General features: G+C 34.7%; 1 protein-coding gene across 3 annotated transcripts in view; it reads left to right on the top strand.

Moving 5' to 3' along the window:
- Positions 1-18,448, top strand: part of FAT4 (FAT atypical cadherin 4) — a 204,101-nt gene that overhangs the window by 145,349 nt on the left and 40,304 nt on the right. For 2 of the 3 annotated variants that reach the window (XM_011978239.1, XM_011978238.1), the window contains exons 8-9: positions 1,873-2,123; positions 4,033-8,382. In XM_011978239.1, coding sequence (XP_011833629.1) covers positions 1,873-2,123; positions 4,033-8,382 — 4,601 coding nt within the window. The remainder of the gene's footprint in view (positions 1-1,872; positions 2,124-4,032; positions 8,383-18,448) is intronic. The other variant, XM_011978240.1, reaches the window with a different exon arrangement.

Raw genomic sequence — 18,448 nt, 5'->3', positions numbered from 1 at the left:
TCATAATGATGGAACCCTGATGGTGTAATCACCTCTTAAAGGCCCTACTTCTTAAGATTGTTACAATTCTGTTACAATGACTAATTTCAAGATGAGTTTTGAAGGGAACATTTAAATCATAGCAAGTCATTTTGAATGGATCATTTAGTGAAACTGTACTAAAGGCCACACTATTTGCCTGTCAACGCGTTATGCTTAATAATACACAATAGTCTTGACATATATAAAACATCCAGATGAAAATTTACATTTTTTATCAATCTCATTTTATTTGTATATGTGAATATTTATAGGAATAAATATTTGATTGAACCTTGATCCTGGCCATTATAAAACTAAAAAAGTTTATGGCAGTATGACTTTCTCTTTTTTTTCCTATTAAATTATTTGATTACTTCTACATCTACTGATAGCAACAAGGTTCCAAAAATAAGATTACACAATTCTCAAATTCGGTTTTCTACACTTTGTAAAATGATAAGGTATTTTGATTATTTTTTGAGTCCTGAATTTTCAAGTTTTAAGAATTCATGTTTAAAACTTGATATTTATATTCTGATAAAGAGGATAGATATTATCTACTGTAAAGGGCAATAATTATACTTAATAGTCACTTCTGGCCTAACAACTATAGTTAATGCTATTTTCATACATGCCTCATTCTGTCATGTGATTTGCCAAACGTATTAAAAATCTGAGTGATACAAAGTACTTTATCAATACTGAAGCCATTTCTCAACCAAATTACTCTCTATTCTTTCCCTGTTTTGCTATCATTTTATAAGACTTCTGATATTTTTAAATATAAGTTCCTCAACAGTTGATTATTTCAGTAAAGTGGGATAAAAAGTGCTGAAATATTTGTTTTAAACTGTGAGCATAATAGGAGGAATGAACATATTACTGGCTGCAATATACAGTTTTTTCCCCTGCAGTTTATATTAGGTATATGCTGTTGCTATGTTTATATAGACACAAAGCAAACTGCAGAAACATGCAGCCAACTCCAACAAGGGTATTTCTTTGTTGGTATAAAAGAAGAAAACTTTTAAAGATATCTATTTCCATGCTATCTTTCAACTTTAAAAATTATGGATCATAGCCAATTTCTGAACCTTCAAGCTTAGCTACTTCTTTCCTGGCTGATCTCTGGGACCCTACCTTATACACAAAATCAGGAGTATATGCAGACAACTTTACTCTTCAGAAAGGAGAGGGAAGCTTTTCTCAGTGGAAACTCCTGCCTGTTAACCTATCTGGTTAGCATCAAAACATCCATGAAGATGTCATACCTCTCCTGACAAGAAAGCAACAAAACCATATGAGGAATAACAAAGACAGAATTAATCACTAGAAAGGTCTTTGTATAAATAATCAGTCTTTGAGTTGTTCTGAGAAGCAGATACATGTCAAACACAGGTTTTGTCTTAAAAGAATACAATTTTCAACTGATCTTCTCTGGTTTATTATGGTATACAGCAGAAAAATAATTTTTAGTTTCATTTAAAAGATATTCATTTGTAATCCCGGCCACTAACCACAATATTAAAGCAAGTCCCCTGATTTATGCTTTTCAGCTCATTTATTTAAAGCCTTATGGGTTTGTTCGGTGGCCTTGCACAACTTAAGAGTCCTACAAACCTTCTGAAGACTTCCTTGACATCACTGGACATCTCACGATAAAGATCAATGTGATGTTCACAGAAAATTTGAAATATTTATTAGCTAGATCTAGTTGTATTCTTTCCAACATTGTTGTATGATCTTTCTTCTAATGTTTTCTTGCATTTCTACCTGTTTTTTAATTATAGTAAATAGAAGTTACAATATTAAAACTGTATGACATATCCCTATTTCTGCTTTCTTCTTTAGTTATAGGATCATCGGTGGAAACTCTCAGTTCACGATCAACCCATCCACAGGACAAATCATCACAAGTGCATTGTTAGATAGGGAAACAAAAGATAATTATACTTTGGTGGTAGTCTGCAGTGATGCGGGATACCCAGAGCCTCTTTCCAGTTCCACCAGTGTGCTTGTTACTGTGACTGATGTCAATGACAATCCACCAAGATTTCAGCATCACCCATATGTAACTCACATCCCATCTCCTACTCTTCCAGGTAATCAACCAAACTCTGAGGCCACATGGATATAAGCAAACTATGTATCAGACATTTCTATAAAAATAGTTATGATATTTTACATACATATTTCTGATATCACCTAATTTTGCAAATCCTCTAAAATTCAGGTTTTGTCTAGTGGAAATGAAAAAATGCTTGAAACTTGAAAATTAACCATTTCTTGCCAGACTAATTGTGTATAAAGTTTTATAATTGTTATGTATTACTATTTCTTAATATTACTTGAATATTAGAAATAATTAACATATATATTACATCATAGTTAATGATGTTTGTGGCCTGAAGAATAATTATGTGTAAGTTTCCTAAGAGGAGAGGCATTGTCTCCATTTTGCATGCCATACCCCACTACCTGAAACGTGATCTGGGAGATAATAGGCATTCAAATATACTTGTCAGTGGAAAATGAATATTTTACTTCAGTTTTTCATAGATACATTTTCAAAAAGTTTAATAAATGGATACTTCTTGTTAATATTTATTTTATCCCAGGTTCTACAAATGAAAATTGTTCTGTTAGGAAGTTTATGGATCCATTTATGAATAATTTTCATATTGACAATATGCTTTTATCTTTCTATATCTCTTTAAATTTAGTTTGGCATTTACTAAGAAAGGCATACTCTCTTAAGAACTACACAAATCTGCCATTTTTAATTTTTAAAATGAGTGTTCGAAGAGGAAAATATAGAAATATAGCTCATTATTGATTTAATCTTCCTTGCTTGGAAATATTTTGATTAGAAAAAAAATAAACAGATTGAGTAAATAGATCCTCCTTTCAGTGATGTTTGATCTTCTATTAATCTGAAAATGATACCAATCTAAAATATAAGATTCATAAATGTATGTGCCAACTTTCTATCAGAAGGAAATGTCAATATCGAAGTGACAAATACCTACTAAAGGTCTTCAGATGAAGTGATGTTGGCAGGCGTGGTTCTAATTACATCCAATGTGTGGTGGTGCAAGATAGAATTTCCTATGTAAAATGAGGTATGCTTAAGCATCTTTTCCTCATTGGACTTATTATAATTAATTAGAATCACTGGCCTTTTTAAAATAAAAGATATTTTACTTTTGTTACTGTTTCTTCTGTAGGGGTGAGAGTGCAGGTTTGGGAATGGTTTCTGAATGAGTAGATTGAAAATATGTCCTTATGGCAGCTTTTCTGCATATTTTTACTACAATCTGTTTCATTGGCACTCAGTGTAAGCACTAACTTTTGGAGTCCAAAATGAGTCCATTATCCCTCAATTCTTATTTCTTACTACTTTACAATTATTTTAATTGTATTTTAATTGGCTTCTATATATATGTGTGTGTATGTATATACACACACATACACATACATACTTTTTCTTCATCTGATAATAGTTCACGTATAAAGGAATTTTGTCATAAAACAGTGGGGATAAGGAGTCAATGGTAATGAGCATATGATTTTTGTTGACACAATTACATATAAAGTGATTGGAAGATATTTTAAGACATACTAGGGCAATGGTATCTTTGCATTGGGTAGAGGCATAGCGCTTTGCAGAGCTCGCATATTATGTTTCTTGGAATGTTGTTTTATGTGCAGATTTTTCTCCTAGAAACTATGATTTTTGCATGATTAACAAGTTATTTTCCCTATGCTTCTCTCAAAGGCATACTGAAAAGTATTAAATCCAACAGACTATAAATTTTAGTTAGAAAATGGCAGGTTAGTCTCTGAAGACAATAATAAAGCAGATTTGACTTGTGAACTTCTGAGAAAATATAGGAGATACTGTTCTCCCCAGTAATCATGAGAAAATAAGGTCACATCAAGCAGCAATCTGCTACCAAATATTTTATTTAAATTCCACATGATTATAACTGCACACTCTCTCTTTTATAGGTTCCTTTGTCTTTGCGGTTACAGTCACAGATGCTGATATTGGACCAAATTCTGAACTGCATTACTCTCTTTCGGGTAGAAATTCTGAAAAATTTCACATTGACCCACTGAGGGGAGCCATTATGGCCGCTGGACCACTAAACGGAGCTTCAGAAGTGACATTTTCTGTGCATGTAAAAGATGGTGGCTCATTTCCAAAGACAGATTCTACAACAGTGACTGTTAGATTCGTGAATAAGGCAGATTTCCCTAAAGTCAGAGCCAAAGAACAGACATTCATGTTTCCTGAAAACCAACCAGTCAGCTCTCTTGTCACCACCATTGCGGGATCCTCTTTGAGAGGAGAACCTATGTCATATTATATTGCAAGTGGGAATCTTGGCAATACTTTCCAGATTGATCAATTAACAGGGCAGGTGTCTATTAGTCAACCTCTGGATTTTGAAAAGATACAAAAATATGTGGTGTGGATAGAGGCCAGAGACGGTGGCTTCCCTCCTTTCTCCTCTTATGAGAAACTTGATATAACAGTATTAGATGTCAATGATAATGCCCCAATTTTTAAGGAAGACCCATTTGTATCTGAAATACTGGAAAACCTTTCCCCTCGAAAAATACTTACTGTTTCAGCAGTGGACAAGGACAGTGGACCCAATGGACAGTTAGATTATGAAATTGTTAATGGCAACATGGAAAATAGTTTCAGTATCAATCATGCTACTGGTGAAATTAGAAGCGTTAGACCTTTGGACAGGGAAAAAGTATCCTATTATGTTCTAACCATAAAATCTTCAGACAAAGGGTCCCCTTCTCAGAGTACTTCAGTAAAAGTCATGATTAATATTTTAGATGAAAATGATAATGCCCCTAGGTTTTCTCAGATATTTAGTGCCCATGTTCCTGAAAATTCCCCCTTAGGATACACAGTTACTCGTGTCACAACTTCTGATGAAGACATTGGGATTAATGCAATTAGTAGATATTCTATAATGGACACAAGTCTTCCATTTACAATTAATCCCAGCACAGGGGATATTGTCATAAGCAGACCTTTAAATAGGGAAGATACAGACCGTTACAGAATTCGAGTTTCTGCACATGATTCTGGGTGGACTGTAAGTACAGACGTCACAATATTTGTGACAGACGTCAATGACAATGCTCCAAGGTTTGGCAGACCTTCCTATTATTTAGATTGCCCTGAACTTACTGAGATTGGTTCCAAAGTAACTCAGGTATTTGCCACAGATCCTGATGAGGGATCAAATGGACAAGTGTTTTATTTTATAAAATCTCAATCAGAATATTTCAGGATTAATGCTACCACTGGAGAGATTTTCAATAAACAGATCTTAAAATATCAAAATGTCACTGGCTTCAGTAATGTGAATATCAACAGGCATAGTTTTATAGTGACATCTTCAGATCGAGGTAATCCTTCCTTAATTAGTGAGACAACAGTTACCATCAACATAGTGGACAGTAACGACAATGCACCTCAATTTCTTAAAAGTAAATATTTCACTCCAGTCACCAAAAATGTTAAAGTTGGTACGAAGTTAATCAAAGTTATAGCAATTGATGATAAAGATTTTGGACTGAATTCAGAAGTGGAGTATTTCATTTCTAATGATAACCATTTAGGAAAATTTAAGTTGGACAATGATACGGGGTGGATTTCAGTAGCATCCTCCCTGATTTCTGACTTGAACCAAAACTTTTATATCACAGTCACTGCAAAGGATAAGGGAAACCCTCCACTTTCTTCCCAAGCAACTGTTGAAATAACTGTCACTGAGGAAAACTACCATACGCCTGAATTCTCTCAAAGCCACATGAGTGCAACTATCCCTGAGAGCCATAGCGTTGGATCCATTGTCAGAACTGTTTCTGCAAGAGATAGAGACGCAGCGATGAACGGCTTGATAAAGTACAGCATTTCTTCAGGAAATGAAGAAGGCATTTTTGCAATCAATTCTTCTACAGGTATATTAACACTAGCCAAAGCTCTTGATTATGAGCTATGCCAGAAACATGAAATGACAATTAGTGCTATAGATGGAGGATGGGTTTCAAGAACTGGTTACTGCAGTGTGACCGTAAATGTGATTGATGTGAATGATAATTCTCCAGTATTCCTCTCTGATGACTATTTCCCTACTGTTTTGGAAAATGCCCCAAGTGGAACAACTGTTATCCACCTAAATGCAACAGATGCTGACTCTGGAACAAATGCTGTGATTGCGTATACTGTACAGTCATCTGACAGTGACCTCTTTGTCATTGACCCGAACACAGGAGTCATAACCACTCAAGGCTTCTTGGATTTTGAAACCAAGCAGAGCTACCATCTTACTGTGAAAGCCTTCAATGTCCCCGATGAGGAAAGGTGTAGCTTTGCCACTGTTAATGTACAATTAAAAGGGACAAATGAATATGTGCCCCGTTTTGTTTCCAAACTTTACTATTTTGAAATCTCAGAAGCAGCTCCTAAAGGTACTATTGTTGGAGAAGTGTTTGCTAGCGACCGTGATTTGGGCACTGATGGGGAGGTACATTATTTGATTTTTGGTAATAGTCGAAAGAAGGGTTTCCAGATTAATAAGAAGACTGGACAGATTTATGTTTCTGGAATTCTTGATCGAGAAAAAGAAGAAAGGGTGTCTTTGAAGGTATTGGCCAAGAACTTTGGCAGCATTAGAGGTGCAGATATAGATGAGGTCACTGTAAATGTCACCGTGCTTGATGCAAATGACCCACCCGTTTTTACTCTAAACATCTACAGTGTGCAGATCAGTGAAGGGGTCCCAATAGGAACTCATGTGACCTTTGTCAGTGCCTTTGACTCAGACTCCATCCCCAGCTGGAGCAGGTTTTCTTACTTCATCGGATCAGGAAATGAAAATGGTGCCTTTTCTATTAATCCACAGACAGGACAGATCACCGTTACTGCAGAATTAGATCGAGAAACCCTTCCCATCTATAACCTCTCAGTTTTGGCTGTTGATTCAGGGACCCCCTCAGCTACAGGTAGTGCCTCTTTATTAGTCACCCTGGAAGATATAAATGATAACGGGCCCATGCTGACTGTCAGTGAAGGAGAAGTCATGGAAAACAAACGGCCGGGCACTTTGGTGATGACCCTTCAGTCCACTGACCCTGATCTCCCTCCAAATCAAGGTCCCTTTACTTATTACTTGCTGAGCACGGGTCCTGCCACCAATTATTTCAGTCTGAGCACTGTTGGAGTTCTGAGCACAACCAGAGAGATTGACAGAGAGCAGATTGCAGACTTCTATCTGTCTGTGGTTACCAAGGATTCTGGTGTTCCTCAAATGTCTTCCACAGGAACTGTGCATATCACAGTTATAGACCAAAATGACAATCCTTCACAGTCTCGGACGGTGGAGATATTTGTTAATTATTATGGCAACTTGTTTCCTGGTGGGATTTTAGGCTCTGTGAAGCCACAGGATCCAGATGTGTTAGACAGCTTCCACTGCTCCCTTACTTCAGGAGTTACCAGCCTCTTCAGTATTCCAGGGGGTACTTGTGATCTGAATTCCCAGCCAAGGTCCACAGATGGTACGTTTGATCTGACCGTCCTTAGCAATGATGGAGTTCACAGCACAGTCACGAGCAACATCAGAGTTTTCTTTGCTGGATTTTCCAATGCCACAGTGGATAACAGCATCTTACTTCGTCTCGGCATACCAACCGTAAAGGACTTCTTGACCAACCACTACCTTCATTTTTTACGCATTGCCAGCTCACAGCTGACAGGCTTAGGGACTGCTGTGCAACTGTACAGTGCATATGAAGAGAACAATAGAACGTTTCTTTTGGCAGCTGTGAAGCGAAATCATATTCAGTATGTGAATCCCAGTGGCGTAGCAACCTTCTTTGAAAGCATCAAAGAGATCCTATTCCGGCAGAGTGGAGTAAAGGTGGAATCTGTGGATCATGACTCCTGTGTGCATGGCCCATGCCAGAATGGAGGGAGCTGTCTAAGAAGATTGGCTGTGAGCTCCATATTAAAAAGCCGTGAGAGTCTTCCAGTCATCATCGTGGCAAATGAACCTCTGCAGCCTTTCTTATGCAAGTGTCTGCCAGGATACGCGGGAAGCTGGTGTGAAATAGATATAGATGAATGTCTTCCATCACCTTGCCACAATGGTGGAACGTGTCACAATTTAGTGGGAGGATTTTCATGCAGCTGCCCAGATGGCTTCACTGGTAGGGCCTGTGAGAGAGATATAAATGAGTGCCTGCAGAGTCCTTGCAAGAATGGTGCTGTCTGCCAGAATTTTCCAGGAAGCTTCAACTGTGTTTGCAAAACTGGATACACAGGTATGACAATGTTTGTACTTTTCTCATTAAGACTTTAGCCATGTCAAGTATAATAGAAAGGAAATAATTTTATCATTTTCCAATGATTTCCATATAAATGAGCATAATTGTAACAAATGTTTTTAAACATTTACTGTTGGCCAAATACTGTTCTAAGCACTTTTTATGTATTTATTTTGTTTACTTCTTACAAGAAAACTTATGAGGTAGGAATATTTTCCAGTTTCTATAGGCAAGGAAGTTGAATTAGAGAGTAAGTAATTAAGTTTTCTCAGGTGATTCAATTACTTTGCTGTAATGTCACTATTCAAGTCTGCACAGTTAAATCCAGAGCTTAAGCGCTTAGTCTCATAGAGTCTCTTACAGGAGCAAAATAGAGAATACTATCGTCTTAAAAGAATATTCTAGATATTAAAGGATATAAAATATACAAAGCCTAAGATTTGGACCATTTTATGTGTTAAATAATTGTTAACAATGATTATTGTTGATTCTTTATCATCATCCTTTTTATGATATTTTAAAATCATAGTCATCATTATTATTGAAATGTGATCCACATCATGAGAAGAGCAAGAATCATGTTTTCAGATTTAGATTACAATGGTGTGTTATTGGGCCAGGCAAGGTGACTCATGCCTGTAATTCCAGCACTTTAGGAGGCCAAGGTGGGCGGATCATGAGGTCGAGAGATTGAGACCATTCTGGCCAACTTGTGAAACCCCCTCTCTACTAAAAATACAAAAATTAGCTGAGTATGGTGGTGTGCGTCTGTAGTCCCAGCTACTTGGGAGGCTGAGGCAGAAGAATCACTTAAGCCCGGGAGGTGGAGATTGCAGTGAGCTGAGATCACGCCACTGCACTCCAGTCTGGCAACAGAGCAACACTCCGTCTTAAAAAACAGCAGCAACAACAACAACGAAAACTGGTGTATTTCTAGAAAACACAATAGGCTTATTTCTCAAGAAAGCTAGAACACAACTGAGCCACAGCTTATCTTGACAGACTAGAAAGCAACATTAAATATATAGCAGAAAAAATTTTGAACTAGTCTTTGGCACCCTAGTGGGATATGATGTCCATATATACATATATCCATACCTATTTATACTCCATCTCCATATCATTATTATCAACCTATCTATTAGTTGATCAGTGGTTGATGTTCCTTCAAATGTGAGTAAATGTTATGCTATTGATAAGTTTGAGGAGAGCAAAATTCTACCTTATAACTTGCACACTATACATTTGTAAAGCATGCAGATTACATTGAGTTGCTCTGCAGTATTTATACAAATAATTTACAGTACGAGTAGTATAGGTAGAATCAAGATAGATTGCTTTAGCTTTTATAGATGTATTACAGAATAATATTTTAAGCAAATGCATTTGTATATTATATTTTTAAAAGTGCCCATTATGTGTATACTGATGTTTTTATATCTGGTGAACTGAATCACTTGAGGAAAATATAGAACAAGTTTGAAAATGTTGAAACAGAACATGCAGTCTTTGCCTTCTAATGAAATGACTTCAAAATGTAAATGAAGAAAAAGCAGCAGAAAGCATGTGTAATAGGAAAAGTAATAGATTTCATAGAATCTGATTTAGCTACAGCTTTTGGGAATTTACCTACCCTTAACTGATTCTTCATTTCTCTGTCTGTAAAATGGGAATAATCATAATTACTTATCTTTTAGGGTTTTTGTAATGAGTAAATATGTTTGTAAAACACCTAGTACAGGCCAGGTGCAGTGGCTCATGCCTGTAATCTCAGGACTTTGGGAGGCGGAGGCGAATGGATCACCTGAGATCAGGAGTTAGAGACCAGCTTGTCCAACATGGAGAAACCCATCTCTACTAAAAACACAAAAATTAGCTGAGCATGGTGGTGGACACCTGTAATCTCAGCTACTCGGGAAGCTGAGGCAGGAGAATTGCTGGAACCCAGAAGGTGGAAGTTGCAGTAAGCTGAGGTTGCGCCATTGTACTCCAACCCAGGCTGACAACAGGGAGACTCCGTCTCAAAACAAACAAACAAAACCCACGTGGTACACTATGCAGTATTCAGTAATTTCAGTCTAATTAATAGTATTAACAATAGTATTAGTATAGTGGTAGTAATAGAGGAGTACCACAGAATTTTTAAAAAGACATGAAGCCTGTGTAGCAGAAGTTAACTGTGAGTCTTATGAGAGTTATATCCTAAGATCATGAATAATAGAGCTATATACATGTTGAGGACAGGATTTCTAGAACACTTCCCTCACTCTTTCTTACCCATCTCCAAAATTACTTTATTGGCTGGTAATTCAACAATGAGAGTTTTTATGTCCTACATTAGTGTAATGCATTTATTCACACTTAGGTTTAGAGTGAGCTTACATTTAGTCCTAGAATGAAGAAAGTGCAAATTTATTAGGTATCGATAAGAAACACGGAAAGTACTACTGCTGTGAACAAAGGCACCATTTAGCTGATTTGAACATAAATGATGGGTACATTACTTCTCTCTGGTTTGTTTATTTGTTTCATTTCATTTAAATATACATAGCATACTTTTCTAAACATGATAGTTGAAACTTTTAAAAATGCGTTTCTTTCCATCATAAAATATTAATAACATTTATCAAGTAGTTATGTAAAGCACTTTTAAAGCTCCTTGCATTATAGACATTATTGCATTTAGTTCTCACAACTCTGTAAGATGGATATTACTATTATTATTCCAATTTTGAAGACCAAAAAATTAAGTCTTTGAGTCATTAAGAGACTAGACAACTTGCCTCCAGCCGTGGCACAGAAAGTGTTCTAACTAGTTTTTTACTAGAAACTTGACTCCAGAACCTCTGCTCTTTATATGCACGTCACACACATTGCACTTTGATTTGCCCTTGCTGTAGAGTGTTATGGTGAGTTCTATGGTGATATTATTTAAGAATGTTTTGTCCATTTTTCTATTAACACTTAATCCTTACAGAAAGCCAGTAAGACAGTGTATTGTCTGAGACTGATCAGAAATTGGAACTACCCTCAGACTTTGAGGCAGGAAAGTATTTGCTACAAGGAAACATCTTACAAAATCTTCAACCTGGCTAAGAATACGGGTCAGGAACATTCACCAATGGGAGCAGCGCTAAAGACATGACAGGCATTGCAAGACAGCACTGCTGATCTTCTTGCCCACCTGCAGTGCTGCACCAAGTGACCTGAGGAGAATGGTTCCTGCTTTGCTTTCACCATTCAAATATCACCCCAGTCTTTTTTGCTGGCAGAATATAAACCTGAACCCTGCTGGAAGGGAGTCTGGAAAAGGTAGTTTTCAGACTTCCAGCCCTTGCAATATGGAGAGATAGGAACGATGCTGAATATCAGCAGGTGATAGGTGGCTTAGGAAGGTGTTATTATTATGCTTACTTTACATTATAGGAAATTGAGCCTACAATCCGGTGACTCCAGGGCCAGGGCTGCCAAAGTCTATATCATAAACTCTTTCTAGGGAAGGTTGTTTGAAGTTATATATTAACATTACATACTTCTCCTCAGAGTTCACTTCAGTCTCCATTTGCATAGTAGGAGATAATCCAACTGATCAGGAATGATATAAACAAATATAAAATTGAATGATTAAGATGAATCTTACATTTTTTTTAAATCAAGTTTCAAATTCTGGATGAACTAACTATCCAGTAAAACTGGCAGATAATTAATTTCTGACAATTTTATTTCCTTTTTATATTTTTCAGGAAACAGTATGAAAAAAACATAGTGAGTGGCAAATGTTAATTCACACTTTAAATTAGAAATGTATTGCTTAAATTTCTATAGTTTGTTATTGTTTTTTTGTGGAGGTAATCTCTGAAGGAACGTTCTGAGTTTTCTTTTTACCTCGTCTCTGCCAGAGAGCCTGGTTCAGGAAGACAGAGCTAATATACCAAAACATCTTAATATCTAACCTAGTCAGAGCTAATAAGCCATAAGACAAAATTTACACATAACTATATGTGTGCCTCTTAGATGATTTTTTAAAAAAATTACTCATAATAGCTAGATTTTACTTCAGTTAACATGAATTAAAGTCTAGTGCCTTAGTAAAGCTTCACTTCTTCATGGTCTGTATATAACTTTTGGCCATCAGAATTATTTTAAATTACTGTATTTTTTCATACTCTATTTTTGTGGACTTTCACCTCCATTTATCAATGAGTTTCAGAGTCTGTGGAATTACAAATCAGAGCTGCACAATTTTCTGAACTTTCTGCTTAAAATGATCCTCAGCCACTATCCATACCCAGTTTCTCTCTCTCTCTCTCTCTCTCTGTCACCCCACTGCGTATTTTATGTGGATTTAGAAATTGTGTTAAGGATTAGAAGAGTAAGTGGCTTATGAGTTGATGCAAACTAAGAGGCTTTATCCCCAGAATCCCCCAGGTTGTGATTAAATGTTAGCTGAATGGAGATTTCAGGTAGAGAACAACTTATAAGGATGCAAGTATGAAAATGAAAATCATGGAACAAAAAATATGAAGGGATATAGTTATTATCATACTGTCACCAGTTTATTTCTGAAATATTCTTCAAGTTTATTTTCAAGTTTGGAACCATGCCCATAATAAATATAAAACAACTATATTGTTCAATGAATGAGTGATTTAGAGGGAATGAATTTGTTTGTATAACATGTATTTCTGATCTCTTTTCCTTAGTTACTGGAAAAAGAACCAAAAGAAAATTGAAAAAATAGGTAACATATTCAGTTATAATCACTTCATATGTTTCATTATTAAGAAAATTTTCTTAGAATTTTTACATTAATATCACCATATGGAGCTTTGACTAACTGTAACATAAAATATTAGAAAAAAGATGGATAAAGTTTATTATAGTATAGACCATGTGAAAAATTAATTTCTAAATTTTCACAAAGTGTAATAATACCAAAAATTACATCAATTGTCAGTATGCCTCAGTGAATAAAAACCATTATTCCTGCCTCGGAAGTCTAGGGGTTCCTAGAGGAAAACTTTAGCCTAATAACCACACATGTAGTATTTATTTTCCTATACAAATGAAAATGTCTTGCACTTAATAGAACACTAATTAGAAAGCACGGTAATGGTAACCACATCAACATTTGTCTCCTGCTCCCAAGTTTGCACTGTTTGCATCACATTCCTGGCATTAAATCCTTCATGGGAATGGATGGTGTTATAATATGCAGCATTTTCATACAGCTTGTTTATAAATCTGGCTATCTTATAACATAATTAGTTCGTAGTCTCTTTAACCTTTTCCATTCACTTTCACACATCTGGATGCATTTTAGGTGTAGTATTTGGAATAATGCCAGGGGTTTATTACCATATGGAGAAGTTTTCTTATGTTCTCAATTAAGTCTCAATATTTCAGGAAAGATGAGGTTTGTTCATTCATCACTTTAATGTCATTTGACAGTATAAACAGTAATTTTTTTTTCAGACATACAAAGTTATATACAGACTATGCACAGTAATTTGACTGAGAAATTTGCCAAACATTTGCTTTCATAAAGATGGAAGGAGTAACCAAGAGTGATTCTTTTAAAATTACTACGGTCATGTATTAGTGTTATTGATGATCATGTGACCGGAAAAACATAGAATACAAAAGAAATTTAGTAAATATATGAAATTAAATTTTCTTTGAGATAAAGAAGAGTGGCTCATGTAAGAGAGAACAAAGAGTGCAATTATTTTGATTTGATTTGATTCCTGAAAGCAGAATTAGGCAGTTTATGTTAGGTGATACATTAACTTATTCTAGCATTAATAATTTATGCTTCTAAGAAGTAGCTTAAATGCTTCTTATTTCTGTAGAAAATAGGCATATATTTATAAGCTTATGTGTGTAATCATATGTAATCATTTGTAGTCTCATTGAGGTTGTGTTTGTGCTTGTTTTACAATACAAAGGTAACAACTTTTTTTGGTTGTTGCTTTTCTTACTGGCAGTCCTTATTAAAACATGGTATTTTTGCTTTTGTTTCAATGTAAAAAAACCATAAGGCTATTGAACAGGATACTTAGATAGACTATCTTCATAGCTCCTTAACAATAATGGAAAACATTTGCATACTGTGCAAAAGACAGCTACTTTTTGCTAAAATAATTTGGAAAATTTATAAGATAAATGTCTAGAATAAAGAGCATATATTTATTATAGAATTTCTTTATTAATAACATAATCAATTTAGACCTAAAATGGACTTTTAGAGTCGCACATATTCTTCCATCTCCTCTGTGTAGAAATACAGGCGATTTAAAAATAATATTTATGGTAGTCTAATATGTATATATAATCTAAGATATTCAATTGAAGGCTACATGAATCACAGGGTATCAAAAATTATCATATCTTCATGGGGTGGTCCAATTTAACAATTGAGAATAAATTTAGCTCTATTTCACATAATCCAACATTAAAATGTGCTATTGGACAAGTGAGACTTGAATATACATTCTTGTTGAAAAGACCATAGGTGATTAAAATAGATTCAGTTTATGTTCAACACATCATCACATCTTCTGCCCCGAACATGAAAATAGACACAAAATTTCTCTTGTAAGTTTAGGAAAGTCTGTGGATACCATAGATTCCTATTGTGCATTTATTTTCACCTTAAACTATTCCCACTTTCCATGTGCTAAGAATTTACACTTCTTCAAGCACATCTCCTTCTAGTTATGATAAATAGTGTATGGCAACACAATTAATTGATGGATGTCAAAGCAATGAGATCAATTTATTCTTCTAAACAGCTGCTATGGCAGTAAACATATCTTAATAGAAGGAGGCCTCTTGAGTTCAAGAGGCATAAATGCCTGTCTTTGTGCAAGTCCTATCAGCATACTTCCAAGCCTGAAGGCTTTTGGCAAGTATTGTTAATTGACTTGCAGCATTAATTAAGTTAATGATCCAAGATTTTGTTTCACAGTGCTTCAACACATCAGATTATTGTACCAAGAGCACGTTAGAGTAATTTAAACTACTGCATTCTCTGGTACTCATTATGCCATTAACACTACAATTTAAGTAGATAGACTTGCACAAAAGAATTCAGAATTTTGTTGATTTCTAATTGGGTAAAACAGCATAAACTTTCTAAACTTGAGAAATATGCATTTAGAAGCTTTCTTTTGATTCTAAGTAAAATTATGGCATCCTTCTCTCACACAAAAGACACAGGTATTTTAAATAATAATTTAAATGTAAACATGTTTTCCTACTATGTCTTTGAATTTAAGTATCTAGTATGGCAACCTCTGAGTTCATGAATTGTAAAAAATTTTTACTCTTTAAATGGAGAACTCAAACTAAATTTTTAAATAGTAAATAATTTACATACTCTGCCACCAACAAATAAGACTACTTTTTCCAAACTCAACAACAAATTCCTTTATGTAAGCACTAACAAAGTCATTTTATTCATTTTTTTTTAACTTATATTTTAGGTTCTGGGTACGTGTGAAGGTTTGGTACATAGGTAAACTCGTGTCACAGGGTTCGTTGTACCGATTATTTCATCACCCAGGAATTAAGCCCAATACCAAATAGTTATCTTTTCTGTTCCTCTCCCTTCTCCCACCCTCAACCCTTAAGTAGACCCCAGTGTCTGTTATTTCCTTCGCTGTGTCCATGTGTTTTCATCATTTAGCTCCCATTTACAAGTGAGAACAAGTGGTATTTGGTTTTCTGTTCCTATGTCAGTTTGATGAGGATAATAGCCTCTAGCTCCATCCATGTTCCCACAAAAGACGTGATCTTGTTCTTTTTTATGACTGCATAGTATTCCATGGTGTGTATGTACCATATTTTCTTTATCCAATCTGTCATTTATCAGCATTTAGGTTAATTCCATGTGTTTGCTATTGTGAATAGCGCTGCATTGCACATTCATTTGTATGTGTCTTTATGGTAGAATGATTTATATTCCTCTAGGTATATACCCAGTAATGGGATTGCTGGATCAAATGGTAGTTCTGCTTTTAGCTTTTGAGGAATAGCCATTATTAATTATATGTAATTATCCACTAAGAAAAAGTAAAAAGGAAACAACTTTATTTTTAAACCGAAATAATGAATGCAAGATTGAATTTGTTTTTTCTTAACAATTTCTATTTATATTTGTGTATACTTGAAGAATAAGATTCTATTGAGAATTTAAGTTTTATAGGAATTCATTCTCAAAACTAGTATTTTATTGGTTTGTAATATCTTCTACCACTTTGTAATCAGTGTTTGTTTTAATAAATGAATAAGTCTTATTTATGTTAGGATATATTTCCTCTTCTCACTCTGGAGTAACTGCAATAGCCTGTATTTTATATTTAAATTAAACTCAGATGTCTATGTTAAAATATTTTATACAGTGTAAATAAGATAATTGATTCATATAAATTATACACAAAAAGAACAACACATAAATTTCATTTGTTGCTATTTAAATCAAGATTTATAAAGGTAGTGTTTATAAATGAAATTCAAAAAAGATACAGTAGCTTTATAGGAACAATGACTTGGGATTTATACTCATACATTTTTCTCAGAGAGCACATATGTCCAAGTATTTGAGTAAGTATACATGGCAGTACCCTCTAAATTTGTTACATCTTATTTGTTCCTCATTTCCAGTCTTTAAGAAGTGAGGGTGGCAATTTTGTAACCCACTAACATGTTTTCATGATAAGAAGGGTATACTGAACACATTTATAAATACATATATAAATCTATATATTTTATGCATGTTACTTTTAACACAACTCTAAAATAATTTTTTGGATAAAGAAAGGAATAAAAGAAAGTAAAGCTGTACCTGGTCAAAAAGCACAAGTGAAAATTATGTATGCTTTTACAGTGAAAACAAAATGGAAAGAGTAGAATATTACTTTCTTGATGACAACTAATCAAAATATTGCCAATAGTTCTTATGTATTTGCAACTGGGGAACACTGTGCTGTGAGAAAAAAAAAAATCTACATCACGAAAATGGCCGTCACATAATCAGTTGAAAAACAAAATAGGAAAGAGTTCTGTGAAACAGCTACTGTCTGGTGAGAAATTCAACACTATTTAAAGTTTGCCTGCCTGTTTCTCAAATGTAGTACACCGCTACAATACTTAAAACCTGATTTCTGTGCCCATACATTTGTAACTTGTTTATTTTCATGTCGTTGCCTTAACAATAGAAAGGTATTCTGAAATTGTTAGCTCAGTGTTTTGCCTCATAAGGAGGTTCCCAATTTATTTATAAGGGAAAAAATGTTATGTTTATGATTCTATGATGTACAGAAATGGGCTTAGTTAGCATCATGAGATCTGACTCACACTTATAATTTCAGACCAGAATAAGTGTGGCTCCATAATCAAGCCACAAAAGCAGAACCAAGTTAAACAAAATTTTGACTGTGTTTTAAGCAAAGTTAGTATGATGAAATGAATTATCTGTGCTCAGCAGTAGGTCTAGTTGTGCATATAGAATGCATATCATTTCCTGAGCTATCTAATAAATGCATTCGTGAAATTGGGCTGGGAAGTAGAGACTAACTTCCAGAAACAAATGCTATAGTACTTACAATCCTACTCTCAATGAAAAGAAATTAACTAAGAATTCTGTAACATCTCACTGCATTATGAAATTTGAAAATTAGATCCTAATGAATATAGTAAATAATTACAATACTTTAAAGTTATAGTGGTATTAGAATATGTTTAGGTTTAGGTAAAAACAAGTAACATAACAAAAACAAGTGGGACTTATACCCCAACTTGTATACACCACATGATCAATTACCATAGTTTTCTGAAACCTGGATATGGGAGCAGAAGCCCTGAATTGGTCTGTGTCATAGTTTTACATTTTCATAGACAATATGTTAACTACCAAGGGGCTTTTATTCTTCACTTTTGAAATGTAAATATTTCTTTTGTATGGATTAATACTCCCTACTGAAATGGAACCACAGTCTGAAAACACTTGTTTGCTTTCTTCACTGCCATATCCCCCTCCATTATCATCTCTGGCCCATAA

Source organism: Mandrillus leucophaeus, unplaced genomic scaffold (assembly GCF_000951045.1).
Source record: "Mandrillus leucophaeus isolate KB7577 unplaced genomic scaffold, Mleu.le_1.0 Scaffold191, whole genome shotgun sequence".
Lineage (NCBI taxonomy): Eukaryota > Metazoa > Chordata > Mammalia > Primates > Cercopithecidae > Mandrillus > Mandrillus leucophaeus.
The sequence above is the reverse complement of the archived record's forward strand: the minus strand, read 5'-3'. Positions and strand labels throughout refer to the sequence as shown.